This window comes from Pan troglodytes, chromosome 17 (genome assembly GCF_028858775.2).
Source record: "Pan troglodytes isolate AG18354 chromosome 17, NHGRI_mPanTro3-v2.0_pri, whole genome shotgun sequence".
Classification (NCBI taxonomy): domain Eukaryota; kingdom Metazoa; phylum Chordata; class Mammalia; order Primates; family Hominidae; genus Pan; species Pan troglodytes.
This window is the reverse complement of record NC_072415.2, coordinates 55,571,513-55,596,511: the sequence shown is the minus strand read 5'-3', so window position 1 is coordinate 55,596,511 and position 24,999 is coordinate 55,571,513. Positions and strand designations below refer to the sequence as shown.

Sequence of the window (24,999 nt, the reverse complement as noted above, 5' to 3'; positions counted from 1 at the left end):
TTCCATCTCTGCCCAGAGACTCACCCAAACAGCTGATACCCCGAGGGAAACATGAGCTCCCAGGACAAGGAAAGGGGACATCTCAGGAGAGCAAATACCATAAAAGAAGGACAAAAAACTGAACAACCTACAGTCGACAATTTTTTCTTTGAGACAGAGTCTCACTCTGTCACCCAGGCTGGAGTGCAGTGGCATGATCTCAGCTCACTGCAGCTCTGCCTTCCGAGTTCAAGTGGTTCTCCTGCCTCAGCCTCCTGGGTAGCTGGGACTACAGGCACGTGCTACCACGCCCAGCTAATTTTTGTATTTTTAGTAGAGATGGGGTTTCACCGTGTTAGCCAGGATGGTCTCAATCTCTTCACCTTGTGATCCACCCGCCTTGGCCTCCCAAAGTGCTGGGTTTACAGGTGTGAGTCACTGCACCCAGCCAGTAAAATTTAATTAATGAACCAGAAATGGAGAACTCAACAGATGATGTGATCAGCGCAATGGACAGAGCCAAAGAATGATCGGGCCAATCAGCTGAACTGAAGGGCCTCAGGAAAAGATAGATGGAAAATATTAAGAAAAAGTCAAGAGTTATGAAAAACTTAGCATAAAGTATTGTACTCAAATACTAGAAATCACAGAAGGAGAGGGGAAAAATTGAAAAGATTTGACAAAGTAAAAACTGATGATGTTTCCAGAATTAAAGGAAGATATGAGGGCTCATGTTGAGAGGACTTGAGTACCTACTAGCATAGAAAAAAAAGTTACATCTAGACAGATAATAGTGAAATAAAACCATATATATATCTCATATGCAAAGAGAAAATTCAGAGAGTCCAGAGAGAAAAATAAAATCAATTTTTAACAAGAATTAGTTTCTTTTCAGACATCTTAATAGCAATTTTGGGTATAAGAAGACAATGGAGTAGTCTTTGAGGACAACTTTCAAAATATTGAGAAAAAATGTTAAATCTTGAGTTTGGTAGCTAGCTAAACTAAAATTTAAATGAAGGTAAAATGAAGATATTCTCCAGCATACAAGGTCTCTTTGCAAACCCTCTTTGAAGAAAACAAAACTCTCTTTGCAAACCCTCTTTGAAAAAGTAATCCACCAGTAATCCTAGCACTTTGGGAGGCAGAGGCAGGTGGATCACTTGAGGTCAGGAGTTTGAGACCAGCCTGGCCAACATGGCAAAACCCTGTCTCTACAAAAAGTACAAAAAATTAGCTGGGCATGGTGGTGCATGTCTGTAATCCCAGCTACTTGGGAGTCTGAGGCATAGGAATTGCTTGAACCCAGGAGGTGGAGGATGCAGTGAGCTGAGATTGTGCCACTGCACTCCAGCCTGGGGAACAGAGTGAGACTCTGTCTCAAAAAAAAAAAAAAAAAAGTACAGAAGGTTAATATGAACGAAGTCAGAGTGAATAAGCAAGTTAATAAAGTTTACAGTTGCCTAAATAAGCAAGTACCAAAAACAAAAACTTATACTTACGACAAATCCAAAATAAAAATTCTATACAGTATCAATGGTTTTAGTAGTCGTCAGGGATGGGCCTTCTCAGAGGAAGTAAAGGCAGGCTCGGGTATCAGTCATATTTGGGGAGAACATACAGGTGTTGATAAACTTAAGCAATTGAGAGGAGAAAATAAACAAGCTTGATTCTTAATAAGTTATGCAAATCCACCAGAAAAACTGTTTTTCCAGACTTTTAAATAGTGCTTACCGAGTGCTAGACACTATTTGTTCTATGAGTTTCAGACATGCATTAACTAACTTAATCATCAGAACAATTGTATGAATTAAATATGGTAACTTCCATTTTCTAAGATGGGGAAACTGAGGCATAGAAAGGTTAAGTAATTTGCTTACATTCATAAGCAAATACGCTAGTAAGTAGCAGACCTGCTGGAATTGAATCCAGGCTGTCTGGCACCAGAGTCTGAGCTCTTTAGCTCAGTTGACTGCCTCAACCATTATGCTACACCAGTTTAAAAAAAAAAAATCTATCCAAAGGAAGGTGAGTGTGGTAGGAAGAATAATGGTCTCCAAAGACGTCCACATCTTAAACCTCAGAACTTGAGAATATGTGACCTCACATGGCAAAAGGGAATTAGCAGCAGCTGTGATTAAGTTAAAGACCTTGAGATGGAGAGAATTTCCTAGACTATTGAATGGACCCAATGTAATCACAAGGATCCTTATAAGAAGGGGGCAAAAAAGCCCTCTCTAGGGAGTAAGATGGAGTATTTCCACTTTCTGTTTCATACATTTCTATACAGATTACATTTTTGTTTTGTTTTATACAATAAATCTGTGCTGCTTCTATAATTGAGAAAATATCAAAGATTCCCACTTTGGGGAAACAACATGTCAAGAGCTTCGACTTCATTCTTCTCCATGGTCTGTCAAAACCTCATCACTAGCTGGGCACTGTGGCTCACGCCTGTAATCCCAGCACTTTGGGAGGCCAAGGCAGGTGGATCACGAGGTCAGGAGTTCAAGACCAGCCTGGCCAACATGGTGAAACCCCATCTCTACTAAAAATACAAAAAAAAATTAGCTAGGCATGGTGGTGCATGCCTGTAATCCCAGCTACTCGGGAGGCTGAGGCAGAAGAATTGCTTGAACCGGGACCCGGGAGGCAGAGGTTGCAGTGAGCTGAGATCGTGCCACTGCATGCCAGCCTGAGCTACAGAGCAAGAGTCCATCTCAAACAACAACAACAACATAAAACAAAAAACTCAGCACCCGCCAGGTGCGGTGGCTCATACTTGTAATCCCAGCACTTTGGGAGGCCGGGGTGGAGAGATCATGAGGTCAGAAGATTGAGACCATCCTGGCCAACATGGTGAAACCCCGTCTCTACTAAAAATACAAAAATTAGCTAGGCGTGATGGTGCGTGCCTGTAAGCCCAGCTACTTGGGAGGCTGAGGCAGGAGAACCGCTTGAACCAGGGAGTCGGAGGTTGCAGTGAGCCAAGATCATGCCACTGTGCCACTGCATTCCAGCCTGGCAACAGAGCAAGACTCTGTCAAAAAAAAAAAAAAAACCAAAAAACAACAAAAAACCCAGAAAAACAAAAACCTCGTCGCCATCTCCTGTGCTCAAAATGCCTTCTCCTTGATCTTGAAGGACATGCTCAGGCTGTCCCCATGCTGGCCTGCACCACGCTTTCCACCAAACAGAATTCCTCCTCTTATTTTCTAGCATTTATGGAAAAGCCCCCTTCTCCAGGAGGTACTTTGTGATAATTCTGAGTGGAAATGGCCCCCTGGAGAATCCTGTACTATGGACTTCTTCTTCTCCCACAAAGATTGCATGGTCCTCTTGAGCTCCCTCCCTTGCCTGGCTTCTGCCCTCTGTTGTAACACTCTGTGCAGGAACTGCATGGGACCTAAAGCTTCTAAACCCCTTGCTCTTCCTGGTACTGTCTTTTGTATCATGTGTGTTTAATACATATTTGTGGCTGCTTCCTCCAGAAAAATAAAGGTATGCATCCCAAATAAAGGTTTGAAACCCCTAACCAATCTCAGAATAAAGCTGAAAGGTTGTAGGATAAACATTCTAACCCAGCTGAACTCAGGTGGAAACCCCTAACCAATCTCAGAATAAAGCTGAAAGGTTGTAGGATAAACATTCCAACCCAGCTGAACTCAGGTGGCTACAGCACCTGTCTAACCCTCTCCTTTATCCTTGTGAACGAATATGGAGAAGGAGTTCAACATTTCAACAGAACAGCTAGGTGAAATAGCTAAGTAATAGTAAAGAATTTGACAAAATGACATCTACATGGCTACATCACAGCAACCTGAGTTATGTTACCCTTGCTATAGCATCGAATCAAAATGGAATGGGTCTTTAGAAACCGTTGGTACCATCCCATTTTCTGCCAGTGCAGAAATCTATTCTAAACCCGCCTGATACATGGCCCACTGTTTTCATAACTGTTTAGATACCTTGGCTTGATTAATCTGGTGATAAACTGATTCTAGACATATATTTCCACTAGATTAGACATAATTTCTCCACATTACACTATCCCTCCTTTTTGTTCCCAAGCAAATCTCATTCTCTCCACTCTAGAACATTATCTTAAATGCTTATACTTTGATTGAATTAGGCATGCCAGAGGCTATGGGTGAATGAGCCTCCACTCAAAATCCACCTGGGATCTATTAGCTTTTCAGATCCAAATCACATGCAGTCTGTTTTCACCTAAGAGGTTGCCGTGAGGGCCTGAATGCTATAAAAGGGAAGCAGAGGAGTGCGGTGGGATAACTCTGGAGGTGGATGGTAAGTGTGGGTTCCGGGGGTGGATTTACCCATCGCTGTCCAGATTCCCTGCGGCACATCCCTTAGCCTCTCTGGCCTCAGGACCCCAACAGTAAAGTAAGAAGGATGGAGTAGAGGTCTCAGGATGCCTTCTCGCTCTGACAGGCTGAGTCTGGCTAGAACACTGGGAGTCAGAAAGGATTAATACAGCAGTTCTTGAAATGTGATCCTGAGAGCAACAGCATCAGCACCTCCTGAGAACTTGTTAGAAGTGGAAATTCTGCCGGCGTGGTGGCTTATGCCTGTAATCCCAGCACTTTGGGAGGTGGAGGCGGAAGGATTGCTTGAACCCGGGAATTCAAGATCAGCCTGGGTAACATAGGGAAACCCCATCTCTATAAAAAATAAAAAATTAACCAGGCATGGTGGCACGCCTGTGGTCCTAGCTACTTTACTTGGGAGGCTGAGGCTGCAGGATCGCTTGAGCCCAGGAGGTTAAGGCTGCAGTGAGCTGTGTTCACACCACCGCACTCCAGCCTGGGCAACAGAATGAGACCCTTTTTCTTTTTTTTCTTTTCTCTTTTTTTTTTTTTTTTGAGATGAAGTCTTGCTCTGTTGCCCAGGCTGAAGTGTAGTGGCGCGATCTTGGCTCAGAATGAGACTGTTTTTTAGAAAAAAAAAAAAAATATTCTTCCCCTTATCTCTGACGCTGAATCAGACTGAGGAGGGGGCCCAGCGATTTGTGTTTTAACAAGTCTTTCAGGTGATTCTGATGCATTCTGAAGTTTTAGAATGGCTGGGTTACTGTGATGCTCACTCAAAGGGGTAAATGTAATCAACCCTGATTTACCAGGGGACCTTGCTCTGTATTTAGCTGGAGTTATTTCCGTTTAGTTTGTTGGGTCAAACAACTAGTTTGAAGAACGCAAGACAAGTCAGTTGAAAGCAAAAGGAGTGTCAGCTGAGGTCCCTGCCATCCCCAGTGGGAGGCATGGCAGATCCTCACAGCCAGGAGCAGTGAGTGCCACCATTCTAGGAGCTTATCGGTGGCCAAGGCCAAGTGTCAGTGCAAGCTGGAGAGCCCGTGAGCACAGGGGGAGCTTTGAGAAGGCATGTGTGGCATGCACCAGGGAAGGGCTGGTGTATCTCTGGGGATAAAGCTGAAGAATAACTGGGATTTTTCTTTTTCTATCCTCCCAAACATCCATATTTTAGGATATTAATATGACTCAATAGGCTCCTGCCTTCACAATCATCACAGAGGTAGGCAGAGGTGATTTTAATGCTCTCAGAGAGGGGACGTCACTTGTCCTGTTCACACACTTAGACAGCAAGTGGGCTCAAGCCAGAACCCTGGCCCTGATTTTTCATGCAGTCCGTTTTTACTGCTTATCCTTGATTGAGATCCTGTAGTCATGAGCAGCCCTCCCCCAGGGGCGTGGGAGACTCACCACAGCCAAGAGCCAGGAGGTGGGTTTGCCAGGTGAGCGCCATGAACATTCCTCCCATTGCAATGCAGGCCAGAGAGCTGTTGAAACCCCAGAGTCCAAAGTAGATGTCCTCAAATGGGGCTGAAAGACTGAGTCCTGTTAAGACAGGCGGGGTCAGAACTCAGGACTAAAGGCAGGATGTTCTGGAAGGAAACTGAGGGTGGGATTGAAAGTTAGCAGGAAGCATCCCGGGAACTCCCATTGGTCCCTAGGAAGCCAAGATCTCAAGAAAGATCTGGAGCACAGAAGATGCCTGAGGCAATGCATGGGATGGAGGAGGTGCTCAATATTTGGTAAGGGCTCTTGTGCTCACCCGCTGCTATGCCCAGCAATGATCCTATGGCAGCATGCAGGCACATGAGTGGGGAGGAGAGTAGGATGGCTCCCAGGAAAATGCCCCCTGTCCATGGATTATCACAGCCATAGATCTGACCAACTCCCACTGGTATAGATTTCAACAACTGCAAAAGAAATTTAAGAAAAATGAGGCTACCAAAACAACTGAACAGAAACCCACAGGACACCCACAAACTCCTACAATGTACTTTTAGATTGGACATACCTTACTTCTTTCAAGAACAGTGTTAATACCATTTAAAATTCTCTCTCTTTGATTACAGAAAAATCCCAGTCATTCTTCAGCTTTATCCCCAGAGATACACCAGCCCTTCCCTGGTGCATGCCACACACGCCTTCTCAAAGCTCCCCCTGTGCTCTCCTGCTTGCACTGACACTTGGCCTTGGTCACTGTTAAGCTCCCAGCTTGGTGCCACTCACTGCTCCTGGCTATGAGGATCTGCCATGCCTCCCACTGGGGATGGCAAGGACCACAGCTGACACTTCTTTTGCTTTCAAATGTCCATCAGTGTTGAGGGTGATTTAATCTATCTGTGCATCCCTATGTTCAATAGAGATTATTATCACCATGCAATTTGGATGCTTACACTAAAGCCAGAGACCCAAAGCAAGGTTATCTTGTCCACAATTTAGAAGTAATTTTTAGCAAGTTTGTGAATTTACTTTTCTATCGTTAAGTGGAACATGTATTCATTTAAACAAAGATATTTTTAGCTTATTCTAGTTATGAACAACTGTCAAGCAGGTCTCAAAACACAAAAATACATGGAAATGTCACAATTCTACTTTCTGGCTGAGGCCTGAATTTAGTTATTCTGTTCACAGAATTGCAGTTCTCAGGAGTGAACAAGGTTGAACTGAACCTAACAAGTGATCATTCTTTACAGCTGAACTTCTGGTAGGGCTAGGATAGGCATAATTAGCCATGGCATGTCCCTTTTGAGCAAGGCCATTTACTGAAAGATGTTTTCCTCAGCTCCCATCTTGCCCTCTCCACCATTGCTAGGTCGTGTATGTACCAAAGACCTTCTGGAGGCAGTGACTCTGCCAGAGGGAGCCCCAGCTTTGGCACAAGGGGAAGTGTCTTCTCCCCTCTTATATTAGGCTGAGTCTAACATTGGCTAAGGGCACCAGACCATAGTGTGAGTTTGACTCTACCCTAAGATGGACTCTAAATTCTTCCAGCCCATGCTGGGTCTTCATGTCTAAACATTTTGTTATTTCTAGAACAGGGAACTTGGCAAAGTTGGCATACGCTTTTTTGTTTGTTTGTTTGTTTTTGGACTTGACTGCAGAACTCTCTCTCAGGTAGCCATAGGGTTGGGGTTGGTGCTGAGGATGGCAGTTCATTCAGAGTGGGAAGGACAAGGCTTCCCCTGCCCCAGATCAGCACTGTGCAGGATAACTTTCCGAGATGATGGAATAGTCTGTATCTGTGCTGTCTAATACAGTGGGTCCTAGCCACATGTGGCTATCAAGCACCTGAGATGTGGCTAGAGAGGTTGAGGAACTCAATTTTTAACTAATCTACATCTAAATTTATATAGCCATATGGGGCTAGAGGCTCCTGTGTTAGTGCAGTTCTAGATCGATTAATGCTATTTTATACTGTTATTTTTCATGGGTAGTTCTAATGAATCTTTGATTTTTTCCTTCTGAATTATTTCCAGGTGCTCCCTTTAATTCTCTGGCAAGAAGCTAAGGAGAAGGTGACTTGAGCTCCTCATGTGTTTTGATCACTCAACAAAGAAGACAGAAAAGGGCGTTTCATAACCTGACAGTGGGAGAGCACATTAAAAAGGTAAGGTTTCTTTGGTTTTCTTCTAATTTCAGGTGTTCTCTTGTTCTTGATAATCCAGAAACCTTAAACATATTTATTACACACCAACAGGAAGAGCTGGAATTTGATTTGGGTTAACCAGGTTTTAAAAAATACAGAATCTCTTTATGGCCATCTTTAAAGAGATACATAGGATTCATCCCTTGATACAGCGGTTCTCAAACTCTGGCCCGCATCACAATTTGGGGAGTTTGTTAAAACAGGTTCCAGGCCCCACCCTTAGAGATTGTGATTTAGAGGGTCTGAGATGAAGCCTGTTTGGGTATTTAAAGCTCCCCAGGTGATTCTGATGCCTACCAAAGCTTGGGAACCCTAAATTATTGTAGATGTTCTATGAGCTATGCCATAAGGAAAAGCAGAATAGAGAGGTTCTGTCAGAAGCTCTAAGAGTAAGCATCCAGTTTTTTGATTGGAGGGAGTAGACTGTGGAAGATTTAAAACCAGGCTGGAGGCCACATGCCTTAAGGGCTGGCTCCCATCACCCCCACCCCCAAGCTTACGATAGAGTGACTCCCAGTGGAACTGTACTCTGGGGTTAGCACTGTGGATGTTTAGGGTAAAAGGCAGAAAAATCAGCTTGACTAAATAGTAATTTTAAAAAATCCCTTAGACCCTAATACTCTGGAGTAGAGCAAATGCTTTAAATGGCAAGATGAAGGCAGAAAGGCCACCATAGTCCTGAGCATCTAGGAGACTCTGACACCCATGGACAATTGACCAGGAGGCCATTGCGTATCTTGCAGAGCCAGGGGGAATGTGAGAAGCCAGTGTCTCTTACCTCCAGGGCACTGAGGTCAGACCAGGAGATATTTGGAGCTGTAGTTACAGGTATGACCAGTTTGCCTGGAAAGAACGGATTGTAATGTCCTGTGGCTGAAAGGTACATTGACAACGCCATGTTGAAAGGGAGGGTGAAGACAGGGAGGTCCCATTTGCTGAGCATGGAATTCAATGCACTTGAGAAAATTGGGCTAAAAAAAGAACAGAGCAGAAGAATGTGCATGTGACAAACCAGGCTGACACACAGAATCGCTATACTCTGGAGGGGCTTTGTTTCACCTGCCAACAGGCCCCTTACGTGTTGTGTTGGCACATTTGCCACAGAAAGAAAACTTGGGATAAATCCTATTATGGAGGCAGTAAATATTACATAAAGTAAAAAATCAACTCTCAGCTTATTTGGCTTTTGAAAAATTCTACTCTGGGGTTGCTCAGAGTGAGCTATATATTGAGATTTTAAAAATACTTTTGAAGTACTTATGACATACAAAATAAAATATTGTCTACATAGTTAAAGTCCCGTTTGTCCCTCCACTTGCTCTTATGTCCCTCCCTCCCCACTAGAGGCAACCCTGATTCTGATTTGGCAGATATTACTTCTTTAATATACCTATTTTTGGAAAAGAGAAACAATCGTTCAAGGATGCAGGTAGTGTGAGCTGGAGGAAAATATCACGGTTGGTGGGGCAGAGTGTGTGTCCTTGAGCTGTTGACAAATTGCATGACTTAGGCAAGGCGCATCTCCTTAGCCTCCGAGCCCGTAAACTGGGGGGCTGGGCTGCATGGTCCCGAGGTCCCTCATAGGCTCTCACTTGTTGGCCCAATCAAAGAGCCATCACTTAAAGACCAGAACTCCCATTTTCCTGGATTGTGGAAGGGAGCATGGTGAGCACTTACAGGCAAGGCCTCCTTCCCATGAACCTATTCTTCAGAGCAGGTCCCAAATTACCTCTTGAAGAGTTTGGCTCTACAGGTAGGTCCTCGTCCACACACCTGTGGGTACAGTAAGGGTGGGCAGCCCTTCTGCAGACACTGCCCACAGCAGGCTGTGCTTATTTATGTGCATATTAGTATTTTATATTTAACTACAATATAGAAAGAAGGAAATCTTTGTTTCCAGAAAAAGGATTTAAGACATTGTCAACATAAAAACTAGTTTGAAGGATTTGGGTTTGAAAAAAAAGGAATTCAGCAAAAAAATTTTTTCTAAGGGAGCCCTGGGGGGCAGGTGGGTAAGGGGGAATTCACGTAGGCACAGTGGTTCTCCCAGCATCATGTGGGAATGTGTTAGAAACGCAAATTCTCGGGCCCCACCCCAGATAGACTGCATCAGAAACCCTGGGGCCGGGGAGCAGATGCCTGTGGTGTAACAAACCCTGCAGGTGATTCTCATATTGCTCAAGTTTGAGAGGCAATGATGGAGGAAGTGGGTCTCAACTTTGGCTATACTTTAGAGTCACCTGGGAAGCTTTAGAAACTCCCAAAGCCCAGGCGCTACCGCAGACCAATGACAGTAGAGTCTTGGGAGGGAGGAGTCAAGTGTATGTGGGGGCCACGTGCATCAGTGTGTTTCTACCAAAAAGACACCTGCACTCGTATCTTCATTGCAGCACTGTTTCCCTTCCCCATGGAAGTGTCAATGTGCAGCCACCTCTGGTTGAGAGGTATTAGTGGATATGTAGCCAGATCAGACAAAAGGCCAAATAACTGGTTGTAAGGAAATATACATCTTTTAAAATGGTTGTTTCTGTTTCCAATAGACAGAATCTACTGGAATCCAATTTTAAATTTACCATTTTAACTGTTTGTCCTCCTCCTGCTCCTCTTCCTCCTTCTCCTTGCCCTCCTGCTCCTCCTGCTACTCCTCATCCTTTCCATCCTTCTCCTCCTCGTCCTCCTCCTCACTTAGCCCAAGCAGGGAGGTTCGGGGAACTGGAGTGCAGTGACGCAGTCATAGCTCACTGCAGCCGCTAACTCCTGGGCTCAAGTGATCCTTCCCCCTCAGCCTTCTGAATAGTTTGGACTACAAACAAGAACCACCGCACCCGGCTAACCATTTTTAAGTGTGCAGCTCACTGACATTAAGGACAATCACATTGTTGTACAACCATCACCACTATACATTCAGAGAACATTTTTCATCTTGCAAAACTGAAACTCTGCCATATAACAACTCCCATTCCCTCCTTCTGCCATGTTTTTTTTTCAAAAAGGCATTTTGAAAATCAATTGTAACTTACCAAGTCATGGACATAGCACATACAGGGAGTAACAGCCACCAGAAATAGTCTCCCTTGTCCGAAAAGACAGCCATGAGTATTCCCACCAGGGTGGCATTGTAGCCATAGAGCCCAGATGCTATTAATGACCTGTGGGGCAAGAGACATAGCACGGACATTTCCTGGGTGAGCTTTGGTTGCACTTGCACATAAATAACACTAGTAACTTCCAGATCATATTCATATTAAAAAATGAGATTATATTTGGAAATGTATTTCAAAGTCTACGTAAGCATCGTACAAAAACTAATAAAGACATGAAGTGAAATATACATAGATAAAAATATAAATGTGCATTTAGATCAGCGGTCCCCAGCCTTTTTGGCCCCAGGGACAGGTTTCATGGAAGACAATTTTCCATGGATGGGGAATGGGGGATGATTTTGGGATGAAACTGTTCCACCTCAGATTATCAGGCATTAGATTCTCATAAGGAGCAAGCAACCTAGATCCCTCGCATGCCCAGTTCATAATGGGGTTCACACTCTTGTGAGAAGCTAATGCTGCTGCTGATCTGACAGGAGGCGGAGCTCAGGTGGAAATGCTCACTCGCCCACCGCTCACCTCCTGCTGTGCGGCCCAGTTCCCAACAGGCCACAGACAGGTACCTGTCTCCAGTGCAGGGGTTGGGGACCCCTGATAGAGAATGACTCCCTCTACAGGTGTCATGGCTAAAGACAGGTCTACAGTGGCTGAGAGGAAAGGGGAGTTTAGTAAGGCAATCTGCTCTGTTTTCTTTTAGCCTTTCCTTTGGAAAGTTATTCTTTTAAATCAAGAGCCTCTGACTTGAATAGCGCTTTTAGCATATGAAACTGTTGCTTAAGTTTGATTTCTTGGTGAGAGATATAAGATTCCTGAAATGTAAATTCACTTTCATAGTGTGTTTGATCTTATCAACATTAATCTTCCAGGTTAGTATACATTTTTGTGTCCTGATGCTTCCATCTTGTTGTCTCCAAACACACATTTCAAAGTTATTGCAAAGAAGAACAATTGCTTTTCTCTTACTTGGAGAAGTACCCCATTTAATTATGTGCATGTTGAGCACCCAATTCTTTCTGAGGTTACTTTTTCCTTAGTATTCAATCTCATTTCTTCCCCGTCTTCTTCTCCTTCTTTAGATTGAGGGGGTACATGTGCAGGTTTGTTACATAGATGTATTGCATGATGCTGACTGAGGTTTGGCCTTCTATTGAACTCGTCACCCAAATAGTGAACAAAGTACCTGATAGGTAGGTTTTCAACACTTGTTTCCCTTCCTCTCCTCTTTTGGAGTCCCAGTTGTCTACTATTTCCATGTCCGTGTTTACCCAGTGTTTAGCTCCTAATTGTAAGTGAAAACGTGTGGTATTTGATTTTCTGTTACTACATTAATTCACTTAGGATATTGGTCTCCAGATACATCCATGCTGCTGCAAAGGACATGATTTCAATCCTTTTTATGGCTATGTAGTAGTTCGTGTTGTATATGCACCACATATTCTTTATATAATCCACCATTGATGGGCACCTAGATTGATTGACCTGACAAGCCAGGACTCCCACAGCTCTGAGAGTTGGCAACGTCTGGCACTGTGAAAGGCACAGGATCCACTTCCCAAGGGCCTGTCACTCAAGGATGATGTCTGTGGGGGATGGGGGAGTAAAGATGGTGAAGTGAGTAGGTGAGGCCTAATGCTGGGCTCGAGCAGGAGGTGCTATAGCCAGTGAGCCACACTGCAGGGGCTGGTAAGGGATAGCGTGACAACTGCTTCTTGGCTTGTTTCTAACTGGGCCAGGAGGCACCATTGCAACAGGCAAGATGATGTCACGTACATTAATCCAGATGAACATTAAATGTGGGGTTCCCTATTCAAAAGTTCTTTGTCTCCCTTAAATAATGCTTGAGGGCAAATGGGAGGTGATACAATTTGCAAAGGTACAACTCAGAGACTGGGACTACACATGGCCGTAGAGAGCTATGCAGACTTGTCCTCTCAACAACTGACTTGGAGATGTTAATGCTTGAGTTTGATCAGTGGAAAATTAATGGCAACATCTACAAATTGTGGAATGCCATAGTTAAAGCCACAGGAAGACATATATTTACTTAAAACAGAGAATTTCCATTTTACTGCAGTCTTTTCAGACCAAGGAAAGTAAAACATTTGAAACTAACACATATAAATGACTTGTCTTCTGAATAATATCTGACAAAAAATGAGTTGATCATGTTTCATCAGAGCAAAATCATAAAGGAATATTCAGTATGGCACAATTATAGACTCCATCCCCAAACTGAGGAGACCTTTTCTTGGCATGCATTGGAATAGAGTTTAACCTAAGCTATAAAATCCCCTTCTACAGGGAGCAAATCAGACTCCTTGAAATTGATAGAAAAGTGGAGCATTTGCTAACTCTCTCCCCATGGATCTCTTTAGGCAATTTGCAGCCAGTGTTACAAGAGCTTAGTTGTGTAATGACCACACTGGGGATTGGGATTATGCATTGATCTCAGACACCTGGAATACTGGTTCCCTCCCTAAAGGAACTGGCTAGTGGGGAGCTATCTACTGCCCTGGTGAGAGTCAGCTCATCACTTCTTCAATGACAGATCAATTTATAAAGTGTGTGCTATTTTTAATCTAATCAATATATCAGAAGACTCACTAAGGCTTCTTAAGTCAGAATCCACTCAGTTGGAATTCATGGTTATTCTTTTCTCCAGGAGCTGAGCTGACCTTTGCACTGTCTATGAAGAATGAGTTTCCTAAACTCATCATAGCAACAAGATATAACGGGGGTTATTAAGCCACTAAAACTTTTTCTGAATTCATATGCACTTTTTCCCAAATAGAATGCTGATGACAAATAATTTTATCAATCATTAAAGAAGATCCCTTCAGAACCTCTCCAGGGAATTACTTGTAGCTTAGTTCTGGTTAGCATGTAATGCCACAAGAATCTGGCATCATTTAGACCAGCCACTTATTCAGATATCAAGAGCAAGAGACTGTAACTGATTCCCTGACCTCTGACTAAAAACAAATATAAACAGTTCTGTGGACTAAATGTTGTTTATCCTGGGAAGGATGTGGTTTTATCACTGTTGCCCACAGTAACTGGTCAGCCCCTGTGTCTTAGAAGGGAGCTGAGAAGGCTTGAAAGGGTACACCTACCTGTCCTGGCTGAGCAAGAGGGCCATCAGAGTGGAGACCACTGTTCCCAGCCAGCCAGTGAGAGCCCACCAGGGATTCTGAACAAGAAGTCCTACCAGAATCAGGATTCCACTGATGGGGTTGTTGACGAACACCACTTGGGATATGCCCCGGAGAATCCAGTCAATGAACTGGAGCACCACAGGTTTGTCTGGAAGGGATGAGGTAAAGCAGAGCTAAGGAAGCTGCCAAGTGATACTCTTCAACCACAGGCCCACCCTGAGCAAAATCAGCAAAACCTCCTGGAAGTGAAACATTTTTGATATTTCTTTAATATTTCTCTCTGAACCCATTGTTGCTTTAGTGGCACCCAGATCCCTGAAAGCCTCTATCTACTGTATGCTCAACCCACACTGCCCCTCCTAGAATCTAAGCTCCTGAAAGCATCTAATGCACTTATTTTCATGCTTATAAGTACAAATTCTGAAGCCAAAGGAACAAATTTAAGTTTTAAGTACTGAAACTACAGGATGAAGCCAGGTGCCTTCTAATATGAGCTGGGCCCTGGCTACTGTCTCCATAAGAAAAAAAAAAAATGGAGAGGTTTGCAGGTTAAAAGATAAAAAGTAGAAAAATGGTGAGTAAAGAGATCTATAAAAAGTTGGAGAATATAACTAAAGGTATAAGTAGAAGTACCAGGAAACCATTTCCCCCAAAGCTACTTCTCCTGTCTCTCCAAAATATGAAAGGATAAATACCTTTAAGCTGGTTGGCAAGTTCTTTCATGTCACCGGTAACATAGCCAAGAGCTTTGGGGAAGCACCTTCTCCCTTGATATGGCGAAACCTGGTTTTCACCCCTAACCATAGTGGGGCTGTCCACTCTAACCATAGTGGGGCTGTCCTCCATGGCTATCTCTTCCTCTGGCTCCTTGAGGGAAGGACAGAGCTTATAAGTATCCCTAAGGCAGAGCCCTCCAGATTAGCCAGCTTTGGGCCTGGTTACAGTAGAAGATCTGGACCACTATGTTCCATAGAACTAAGAGAGCACCATTTTCCTTCTGAAACACCACCACAGAGCTTATTAGCCAAACCCAAATCCCACAGTACCTTTGCCATCAGTGTCTCTAATGCTACCATGAGAATGTTCTGGTCTTTAATTTCATAAGTTGCAGTGTCTGGTCCAACAAACATTTACTAAGCACGTATTTCTTGCACTTAAAGAGTTCAGTCTAGTTGAGAAGACTGAAAAACAGTTAATGTTAACAGAATGAGTCAAATCACTTAGAAAGAGCTGAAATTAAGTACGTTAGCTCCATGCTGTCAATTAAGGAGCAAGAAACTAGGTTATGGAATGGCCTGCTCACCAATGCAGGCTGATCAGCTACTTGCCAAGACAGGTAGCCTTTTTAAATTACATTTTTATTTTATAAAAATTTTGTTTTTAAAAGATTGAAAGGGAAGAAATTTTTAAAATTGTGTGTGTTGACACAGTCTCCCCACCCTCTGCAAGTCCAAGATGGCTTGAATTTGTCTTTATGTCATGTGACTGCCTCAGATACTCTTTACTTTTGGAATTTGTTATTTAAATATGTAAAACCAGGCAAGAAGGATATTTCATCAAGGTAGAGAAACTGGGAAAGATGGAATTGGACAAAGCTGTTGAAAACCAAAGAGCTGTAATCTAAGGATTATATGATAGAAAAATGTGCAGGGCATAATTATAGGAAACATGTCTCTGGAACGTATGAACATTGTAACCATGACTGTGTTCACTATGAGACCATTCACTTCTCATGATAAGTATCTGCAAGAAAGCACCAATATCACCAGAATTTGGTACCTTGAAGACAAAAATGATGATTTCATTGTGCTGATGGTAGATAAAAAAGAATAGCAGTGGCATAATCTCAGAGGCAGGCTGAGGGAGGAAGCCAATGGCAAAACCACCTTGAGTGTGCAAGAACAGCTAACAGCACAGCCAGGTCAATTGGGAAGCAGGGAAACACCAAAATCATCAGACCCTGGAAGGCATAATTGTGGAATGTTGAAGCCACAGCCACATAAGACACTACCAAAGAAACACTGAAAGCCCACATAGAGAAACCAGCCTGTCTTCTCTGTGTTGCCAGGCTGTGATCAAATGGTCCTCATGGATATTTCTGGCCCCATCATTGTTCCATTTACCATAGCCAACAAATAGCAATGAACAGATACTAAGTTATACCTATTAAAAAAAATTGAACTCTAGCTTTGGCTTCTATTAATCCCAGTAAAGAAATCAATATGGGTAACTGATTTATTGCTAGCAATTACATTTCAATTGTATTACCTCACTGCCCAACTAACCATTCTGCTTTTTAAACAATGCCAAACTATTAATTGTTACACAAAAAAGCAGCTTTTTATACAATGCATTCCAGACCAAGGTCATTTTATCTCGGTAAAGCAATGTTAGATACCAACATCTGTGTGTCTTGCAATGAATCTTGGAGGTCAGGAACCAAAATTAAGTCCATATGGAGCTGAGTTGGCTCCATAGTTAAAGATAAAAAACCGTATGAATAATTAAGCACTTATGAAAAAGTACTTCTATTTCATAATCTAAGTGGTGGCTGTCATTTATTTTCAGATTATCTCCCTCTTCAAATTTCATAGATGAAAATATTGCTTGATAAGCCCATGCCTCTGCTGTAGTGAACCATTTTCAAAGCCATACCAACTTATGGGAGGCATCAGGCTTCAGCTCAGGCAAGGACAAGCAGCCCAAAGAGATAAATGCCTTGAGTTTCTGGAACTGAATCTATAAAACCCTAAGGTGGCAGCATCAAATGAAAACACTCAAGTGGCATTTTCCATCAACTCCCAAAGCAGGAACATGGGCCATTTCAGAATAAGCAAATTCATGTTCTCAAAATTCCCAGCATGTATTTATTTATTTTAGAGGGCTTGAAATATCCCATCACCTCAGAGATTTTGGAGATACAGATTCGAAACCTGATAATAGAACTGGCCAGACGTGATTGAAAGCCTGAGCGGCCCGAGTCTCCTGTTGAGCCACCCAAAGTTAAGTAAAGATTAAACTAGTTTTCTCCAAATCGACAGCCCAACATATAGAAGACTTATTGCCATTTGTGAATCTAATTTCAACATAATTGGGATGGGTTGTAGGGCTAGGATGTCCTGCAGAGAGGGGTCTTCTCATGACCCGAGCAGACAGTTGCTGCTATTTTAGAGCCCCCAGGAACCATTTATTCTGAACAGCAGAACCCTTCTAGAGCCCCTGGGAGACCTGACTACTTGCTCCAGAAGTCAGGCATGAGAACCACTTAGGAGAAATACGAAACTTACAATTGTAGTTGGCCTAGAATTTTGCCATGCTAAAATATTTGCATTTCTTAGGGAACTTTAAGAGTCCTTACATCCTAACTGGGAAGACAAGGCAAGACTATGCAGCCAGGACCTTCTGCTAATGTTCAAACATCTTAGCCCCAGTGAAGCAGGCCATTAATTTCAACTAAGAAGAAGGGACAATAAGCAAAAGGTACTCTAATAAAATAGACACAGGGTAAATGTAAAACCCCAGGTGACTTATCCCCAGCTTTTCCATGGCTGTCAAAACTTCTCAGCTCAATGGTCCAGCCTCTAAACAAAGGTGAGCGCCATGGGGCTTTTTGGACCAAGATCCCTGTGCCTTTGGCTTAGCTCACAGCCGACCCCCACTTCCCAGGCTCTGCCCAGAAAAGATACACCAGAGTTTGGAGCAGGCTCCCAGGTTCCCCGAGCCAGAGGCTGCACGAAGGAAGCATACCTGTTCCTGCGACCCATCTGCCAGGGCCAAGCTTAGCCGGGCGATGCCTCTGCGCGCTGCTTCACCAGCTTTAGTTCCAAAAGGGTCCTTCCAAACAGGACCATGACGGGCGTCACCAGCGCCGCCAATCAAAGACCGTCCATTCATCCTTACTTTTTCTCAATACATGACAAAGGGCAAAAATATGTGAATCAGCATGACGTGTGCCCTAGCTCTAATGACCACGCAAAAGGCAAGCTGAGGGGGGCTGGAGCGCGCCCACTGGGTTCCTGGTGAGGGAAGATGTGGCCCCACATGGGAGACCGCTAATGGAGAAGGAGGACTTTGCCTTCACCAAAGAGCTCTCAGTGGGCAGAAAGACAGCAGCTGACTATGGAAATTTGATGTTCATTTACTTTGCTTAAAAAAAAATAACGGGAAGCCATCCTACACAGGGACCAATGCCCAGATTTTGTTCTGCTGCGTGTCTCTGCTGTTGGATCTGAGGTTGCCTCTTCCAGAGGGAGAGGAGGGGGTTCATGTTCTGACACGTTTGGGGGCAGATTGTGAGGGCTGCATCTTGGGGACCAACACCAAAGCAACAGGTTGCCCCACAGCAGTTTCCCTTGGCCTTGTTTATGAAATGTGAGAAGAAGGATGCATGATGTGGGCTCTGTTTTCTGTAATAAGATACTAGCCACGCTTTGTAAGCATTCACAAGCCGCCTTTAAGAGACTCCTACATGGTATTTTTTTTTCATGTGCCACCACATCCAGCTGTGTTTATTTTAATTTATTTTGTTTTTTTTTAGAGACAAAGTCTCATTGTATTGTCCAGGCTGGTTTTGAATTCCTGGCCTCAAGTGATCCTCCCACCTTAGCCTCCCAAAACACTGGGATTACAGGCATAAGTCATCATGCCAGGCCAAGAACTCTTAAATTTTGAACATCACTTTGTTAATAATAAACAGTTTTTAGTTGAATTCCACAAATGTGGCAGCTTTTTATAAATTTTCTTTTTCCTTTTTAAAACTTCCATTGCATCCAAGAATATCACTCTTTTACCAGAAGTTCCAGTTGTGTGTGTGGTATTTCTCTTTTTCTCCCCCTGTTGTTTATTCTGTTTTTACTTTCTTCTTCTGGCTTGGCCTAAAACCTGAAAACCTACCCTTTACCAGAATGACTCAGAAAAATCCACAATTTTAGGAAACACTTCTGACATGTCTCAGGTAAAAATTGTGTGTGTGCACGCATGTGTGTATATTTACCTATAGTAAACTAGCTGGCTAGTTCTGTACCACACTGATGTGCCTGCATGTTGCATTATGAATATTTTTATTTGATAAAGAACAAATGGTTAAGAAACCCAGTGGTAGGGCTCTCATGTTATATAAAGCTAAAAACAAAGAAATAAGAAACAATGAAGAATGAAAAAACAGACAAGCAGGGGTTATCACATTTTCTCAGTGTAGACAGCGTCTCCTTCTGCCCCTGCCTGGTGCCGGCCTTTCCTCTACCACCAAAATCACACACCTTGGAGGACCCCTTCCTTGAGCTCAACATCAATATTTGCCTGGAACCAAGAGAAATTTGAGAGCTAGGTAGGATTTTAGAGACCATGTAGTTCAAGCCTTCATTTTATAGAAGAGAAAACCAAGGATCAGAGTGGGCACCATCCAGATTCACTCAGTACGTGGCAGGCAGAGTGGGTCTTATGGAATAGGTCAGCTCTGGTGGTTCTTAATTTTTCAGTCTTGGGCCAGGCACATTAATGCCACCCAAGGTTCGGTTCAAGTCAACAAACAAGTGAAGCAGCAGTTTCTGTGTGCTGGAGTATTCAGAGAGGGCTAGGACTTAGCGATGCGGTGGGCACAGACTATCTTCACGGTCACTTTGAACTAATCTTGGGGTGGGGGTTGAACAACCACAAAGAAAGAGCTCTGCTATCCCCAGTTTCACCCTATGCCCTTGCCAGAAGCAGTTACTCTCTGACAAACAAATGTCTCCCTGTGCCTCAAAGCTGACACATCTACAGCAAGGCTTATGTGTGCTGAAGTTAACATCCCAAGAATATCCTGGAAGCTGCACCTGAAGAGCTTTCCAGCAGAAGTCAAAAAGCACTTTTCATACCCCAGATCACTAGTAAAATGAAGCAGTGCTTAGCATTTTAATACAAGGCAATATCAAGATTTCAGGTCAACTAATATCCTCTATTTTATTACACGAAATAAAATATATTCTATTGCCAGCATGTATTAGAAATTTGTGCAATTGGAGAGACCTGAAGTCTTCAATTTTCCATGCTTCAGCTATTACTTTTAAAAATAATATGAAGTGTTGGATATGGATATAGAAGAAAGCATTTAAACACTCATGCTCTAGCATAATAAAGAGACTTTCAGCATTGACACTTATTTGGTACTTACTATAATCTTTATTTTAGGTAGTTTTTGATTTTAAGTAGCAGGAGATGCCCAGTTTTCTTTAAAGCTGTAATTGGAAACAAATAAAATGCTGTCAGATATTCCTGTGTCCTGGTTAAAACACTTCCCTCCTTGGAAAACACTACTCCCAGAAGTCTTGATTCCAGACTCCAGAGAGTGCAGCTGCAAGGAAGCTGCCAAATTCGTGGCTTCAGTTGTGACTGACTTGTTCTCCCGATGGGTGCACAAGAACATTCCCTTCAGCATGACAGCACACACAGAGGAGTCCATAAATCCATCACTGGAAAGGGCCATTCCCAGTGGCCCACTTTTTTCTTTTGAGTCTTGTAGACACTCGCCTCGAACTTATTTCAAGAACACAGCCCGAATTATTATTTCAAGAACACAACCTGAAACTCCTAATAGTGTTGATTAACTCAGAATCATTGAGCACATTGGGTGGACACCTCCCTGCAAACCCTCTTCCACATCAGCTCAGGTGCTGCACGCACCTTGCTTCAGAAATCACGAATAAAGGCATGCCTTTGAGCTTCCAGGAAGAAGCCTGTGGCTTTGGTAAATTGCTTTCTGGTCTACCAGAGCTCTGATTTTGCTGCTTCTGATCAATTCCGGTGATATAAAACATTTTCTTCATTAAGAAAAAGAGCAAAACTTAGAACCGTGAAGACAAGCCCCAAATGATGAATAGTTGGAAATGAATAGAAATAAGGATGAGTACTTACACCACTCTAGCTGGCTTCCTGGCAGCAGAAGGCAGTGGCTGATAAAGATTTGCCCACCTCCACGACAAGGGAGAGTGCTTCTCAGGAGATGGTGCTGGAGGGAGGCACCTAACAGTTATATACTCAGAGCCCCACTCTGCTCTGTGTGTTTGTGGGCTCGGCTTTCTCCTCCCACTTCAGGCATCAATGCCAAAGCAACACCAAGGAACTGGTCCCCTGGCTTCAGTACCCGATGTCTCTCTCTCTGTTCTTGACACAGTACCAACTGCTTTGCCACTGTTTCCACAGCATTCCAAGGTCTTTGACCAGCAATAATCCTACTAAAATGCATCTTTTTCTTCTCCTGTTTCCTCTGGCCCCTACTCATATTTTTGGAAAGATTTACAACTGAAAAGGATCAACACAGTGTCAAACTAAAAACCATGGGGCAGGTTACTGCTGTGTGGACTCGGAAGCTAAGCGACTGCTCCTGGGGTGAAATTTTCTTAGACTTGGCACAACTTCTACACAGATGTAAGACTCCAGCAAGGGCCTGAGGGGCTGTTGGGAGGGTGGGGAAGATAAGGTACATGCAAGTTGTTTTCTGAAGGCCAGCTGCCTTTTTCCCAGTGAGGAGAAAACAAAAATATCAGTGTTTCCCTGCAATGTCTGTCTTCTCAGGTGAGAATTCTTGGACATACTCTGCTGCCTCTTTAAAAGTCAGGAAGCAAACATTCTATAGCAGGGAAATCTAAAACTGAATTAAAATATCTCCTCCTTCCCCCTTCTTTTTAAATTTCAATTTTGTGGCTTGTTCTGTTATGGCAAAAATCTAACTCAAATCTACTTTTATGTGTGCAGAATTTAAAAAAAAAATAGGTGTATATATGTATATGTGTGTATATATGTAACATATATACATCTATATGACATACATACATGTATATATGTAACATATATACATCTATATTACATACATACATGTATATATGTATATATATACATATAATGAATATACATATATACATATATTACATATGTGTAGATATATAATATATGTGTGTGTATATATGTAATATATATACATATATACATATATTTTAAAATATATATGTAATATATATATGTAATCCCACAGCCAGCCATGCAGATGTCATAGGTCTTTTATCTGGGTCTCCTGCCTGCTTGGATGTGCAGATAGTACTTATCAGCCTTCAGCCAGGTGGCCCATGGCTGGGAGCTCTCTGGCTCCACCCGCTGGACACCCGCCAGACCACAGGGTTCTTGCTGGCTTGGGACATCCTTCCTCCAAGTGCCTCCCGAGCAGCTGAGGTAGGGTGTGTATAGGTCTAGGTTCATAATAAGAGTTTCCAGGTTCAGGCAAATCTCCTTCCAACATTTTTTCCCTGGTAAAATAAGGAGAAAATAAGCTCCTCGGGTTTCCCTGAAGGAGAAAAATGAATCTTCTGGAGACAGTGTAAGTGGCCTGCTTTGGGAATGAAAGGAATCATACTAGTGTCTCCATGACTTCCTTATGCAAATGGGCCACTGTCCCTGATAGAAATAATCATGCTAATGATGGTAATGAGAATAATAACTGCCACAAATGGTAGAGCATTTGCAAAATTCCTATATTATACTATTGTCCCCATTTTGTAGATGAGCAATCTGAGGCTCAGAGTTTAAATAACTTGCTCAAAGTCTGACTCAAAGTTTGTACTTTTAGCCACTCCAGTGCTGTCCAATATTTCCAACTTCTGCCTGTATGTTTGCTTTTCATTAATTCCTTCACTCAACTTGGCCATGATGCATATTTATGGACCTCATCCTGAAGCTGCCTCCACATGACACCCATGGAGCCTTCTGCCTCAGTCGCACTGGTCAGGGCTGAAGGTGTGTAGTGAATCTCAGACCTCCTTGGAAAAACCACCTCTTTCTGTACCCATCCTCCCTCCCTGGCCTTTCTCCTGGTCCCTGTAAAGCCACACCTTAAGTGGGGGCCACAAATTACAGCCTTGCCATATTGTATGCACAAGGCAGCACAAGGCACATGGACTTCCAAGTCAGATAAGCCTGAGTTTGAATACTAGCTTTTCTCTGACAAGCTGTATGACCTTAGGCATGTTGCTCACAGTTTCTGAGCCTCAGATTCCTCAGTGTAAAGTGGGGTAACTTTTCTTCCTTTATAAAGTTGTGATGAGGGATGACATCTTCAAAGCACCGTGCCGAACATGTAGAGGTGCCCCCATTCTGATGTCAGCCCCTCTCAATCGGCACTGGTTTACCTTGGGGGTTTCCAAATGGAACCTTCCTCCTGGCTTGAATAAGGGGACAAACTTCTCCCTGCTTTGACATCAGAAGGGGTGCAGTTATGAGTACAGAGGAAACCATTTGCTTCATTCAAGAACTGTGAACTAGGTAGCTTTCTGATGCAGGGCTTGCCAAATTCTCATACTGCAGGATTCTGAGATGCCAGGGTCCGCTGCCACCCTGTTGCTGTAGACAACTGGGCACTCATTGCGTGCATACATGTGTTCTCGGTGCTTTTAACAGCCTAATTGCACAATACAATGAACTTTTCTCTGTTCTTTCTACAGTAGCTCCTTTATTATTTCCAGAGAGTCATTTGCTGAGTATGCCCTAACATTGTCTTTCCTTGGTCTTTCCCTTGCATCTCCTCTTTGGGTGCCCCTCTCTGTTCCCATACCAAGTGAATGCACCTTCCATCTCTCTGCCTGGAACAATCACAAATGAACATACAAAAAGCTGCTCTCCTCTTCGACTTTCTTCTTGGAGTTTCTGCCCCTAGAATGTTTTCTCTCTCCTCCCCCTCCTCATACTCTGCCCAAATCTATTTGGATTTCGCAGTGGGCTTCTGTGCACTTAAAGCAGTTTACATCTCTATTCCTCACTGGCCATGAAATCATGCCGCCTAGCTCTGCAACAGTTCTGGTACTGTCTTATTTTTTAGAATATATCTTACGATGCACAGTCCCATCTGGGCCGGAAGGTACCGGATGATGAAGTCAGGATCCAATAGCTCTCTCCATTCATAATGGACCTCTCTTTCCAGAAAGATTTTGAGGCAGTTCATCAAATATACGTAAGAGGACATAAGAACTAGGTGACAAAATGGAGAAAGGAGAATGCAACTATGGATAAAACACAATTTTCATATTTTTTCTACAATACCTTGCATTTGTTGGTATTTCTAAATTTGTGTTGTTTTAATCAGAAATTATAACACTGTTTCATTTGATTGCTGCTTGATATTGATCTACGCATAGGCAGTTTAATGTTATAAATAATTGGCACCTGAAGATTATGTAATTGGGCAGTGCCCACACTGAGGACTTCTACAAGACATTCTCATACTTTTCTGTCCCCTCACCCCCCACGAAGAGAGTGGCAAGGACTGCAAGTCTGGAACAGAATGTTCCTTTGCAGTGAGTTCTGAGCCTACTGAGTTCTTTGGTTTGGTAAACAGTCAGATAAAAAGGTACCAGACGAGAGCCAAAACTCCCAGAACGACACTTGGAGGGGACCCTTTGATGTAGGCATTCCCTAGAGTGAAGCCAAGGACCAAGGCAGCGCAGAGAGTGCAAAAGTCTCACTCAAACCTCCACTGCCTGCCCTTGCTGGGGGAACACAATGATGGGTGATGAAAGGAGGCACTGAGGTCCCTAAGTTTTTAGCTCCCCTTAAATTCAGTCCTGAAATTATTCCATCCATTTTAGGAGTAAATGGGGATCAATAGCTGGGAGCATCCAGAGATGTTGTTCCTCCTGCACAAAGCAGAGGGTTCATGTAATCTCCATCCCTACCTACAACTTTCATCAGATGCCCATCTGTCACCTTTCCAGCTTTTAAATTAAAATCAGACCAGTGTAAGGCTCATAATGTAGTCTCTGGTGTCATGG

General features: G+C 43.2%; 1 protein-coding gene and 1 long non-coding RNA gene across 9 annotated transcripts in view; one reads left to right on the top strand and one right to left on the bottom strand.

Annotated features, from left to right (window-relative positions):
* SLC14A1 (solute carrier family 14 member 1) overlaps positions 1-21,541 on the bottom strand; it is a 28,630-nt gene extending 7,089 nt beyond the window's left edge. Inside the window, exons 1-10 of one of the 8 annotated variants that reach the window (XM_016933612.3) lie at positions 21,101-21,541; positions 20,361-20,424; positions 17,957-18,114; positions 14,905-15,076; positions 14,168-14,357; positions 10,971-11,099; positions 9,628-9,723; positions 8,729-8,921; positions 6,067-6,214; positions 5,715-5,849 (exon numbers count right to left, since the gene is read on the bottom strand). In XM_016933612.3, the coding sequence (XP_016789101.1) occupies positions 5,715-5,849; positions 6,067-6,214; positions 8,729-8,921; positions 9,628-9,723; positions 10,971-11,099; positions 14,168-14,357; positions 14,905-15,076; positions 17,957-18,103 (1,210 nt within the window). In that variant the 5' untranslated portion in view covers positions 18,104-18,114; positions 20,361-20,424; positions 21,101-21,541. The remainder of the gene's footprint in view (positions 1-5,714; positions 5,850-6,066; positions 6,215-8,728; positions 8,922-9,627; positions 9,724-10,970; positions 11,100-14,167; positions 14,358-14,904; positions 15,077-17,956; positions 18,115-20,360; positions 20,425-21,100) is intronic. The other 7 variants (XM_016933608.4, XM_016933607.3, XM_016933610.3 and 4 more) reach the window with 7 other exon arrangements.
* Positions 1-24,999, top strand: part of LOC104003140 (uncharacterized) — a 76,062-nt gene that overhangs the window by 22,740 nt on the left and 28,323 nt on the right. The window contains exon 2 of the long non-coding RNA XR_001711338.2: positions 7,781-7,911. This is a non-coding gene — a long non-coding RNA (uncharacterized LOC104003140). The remainder of the gene's footprint in view (positions 1-7,780; positions 7,912-24,999) is intronic.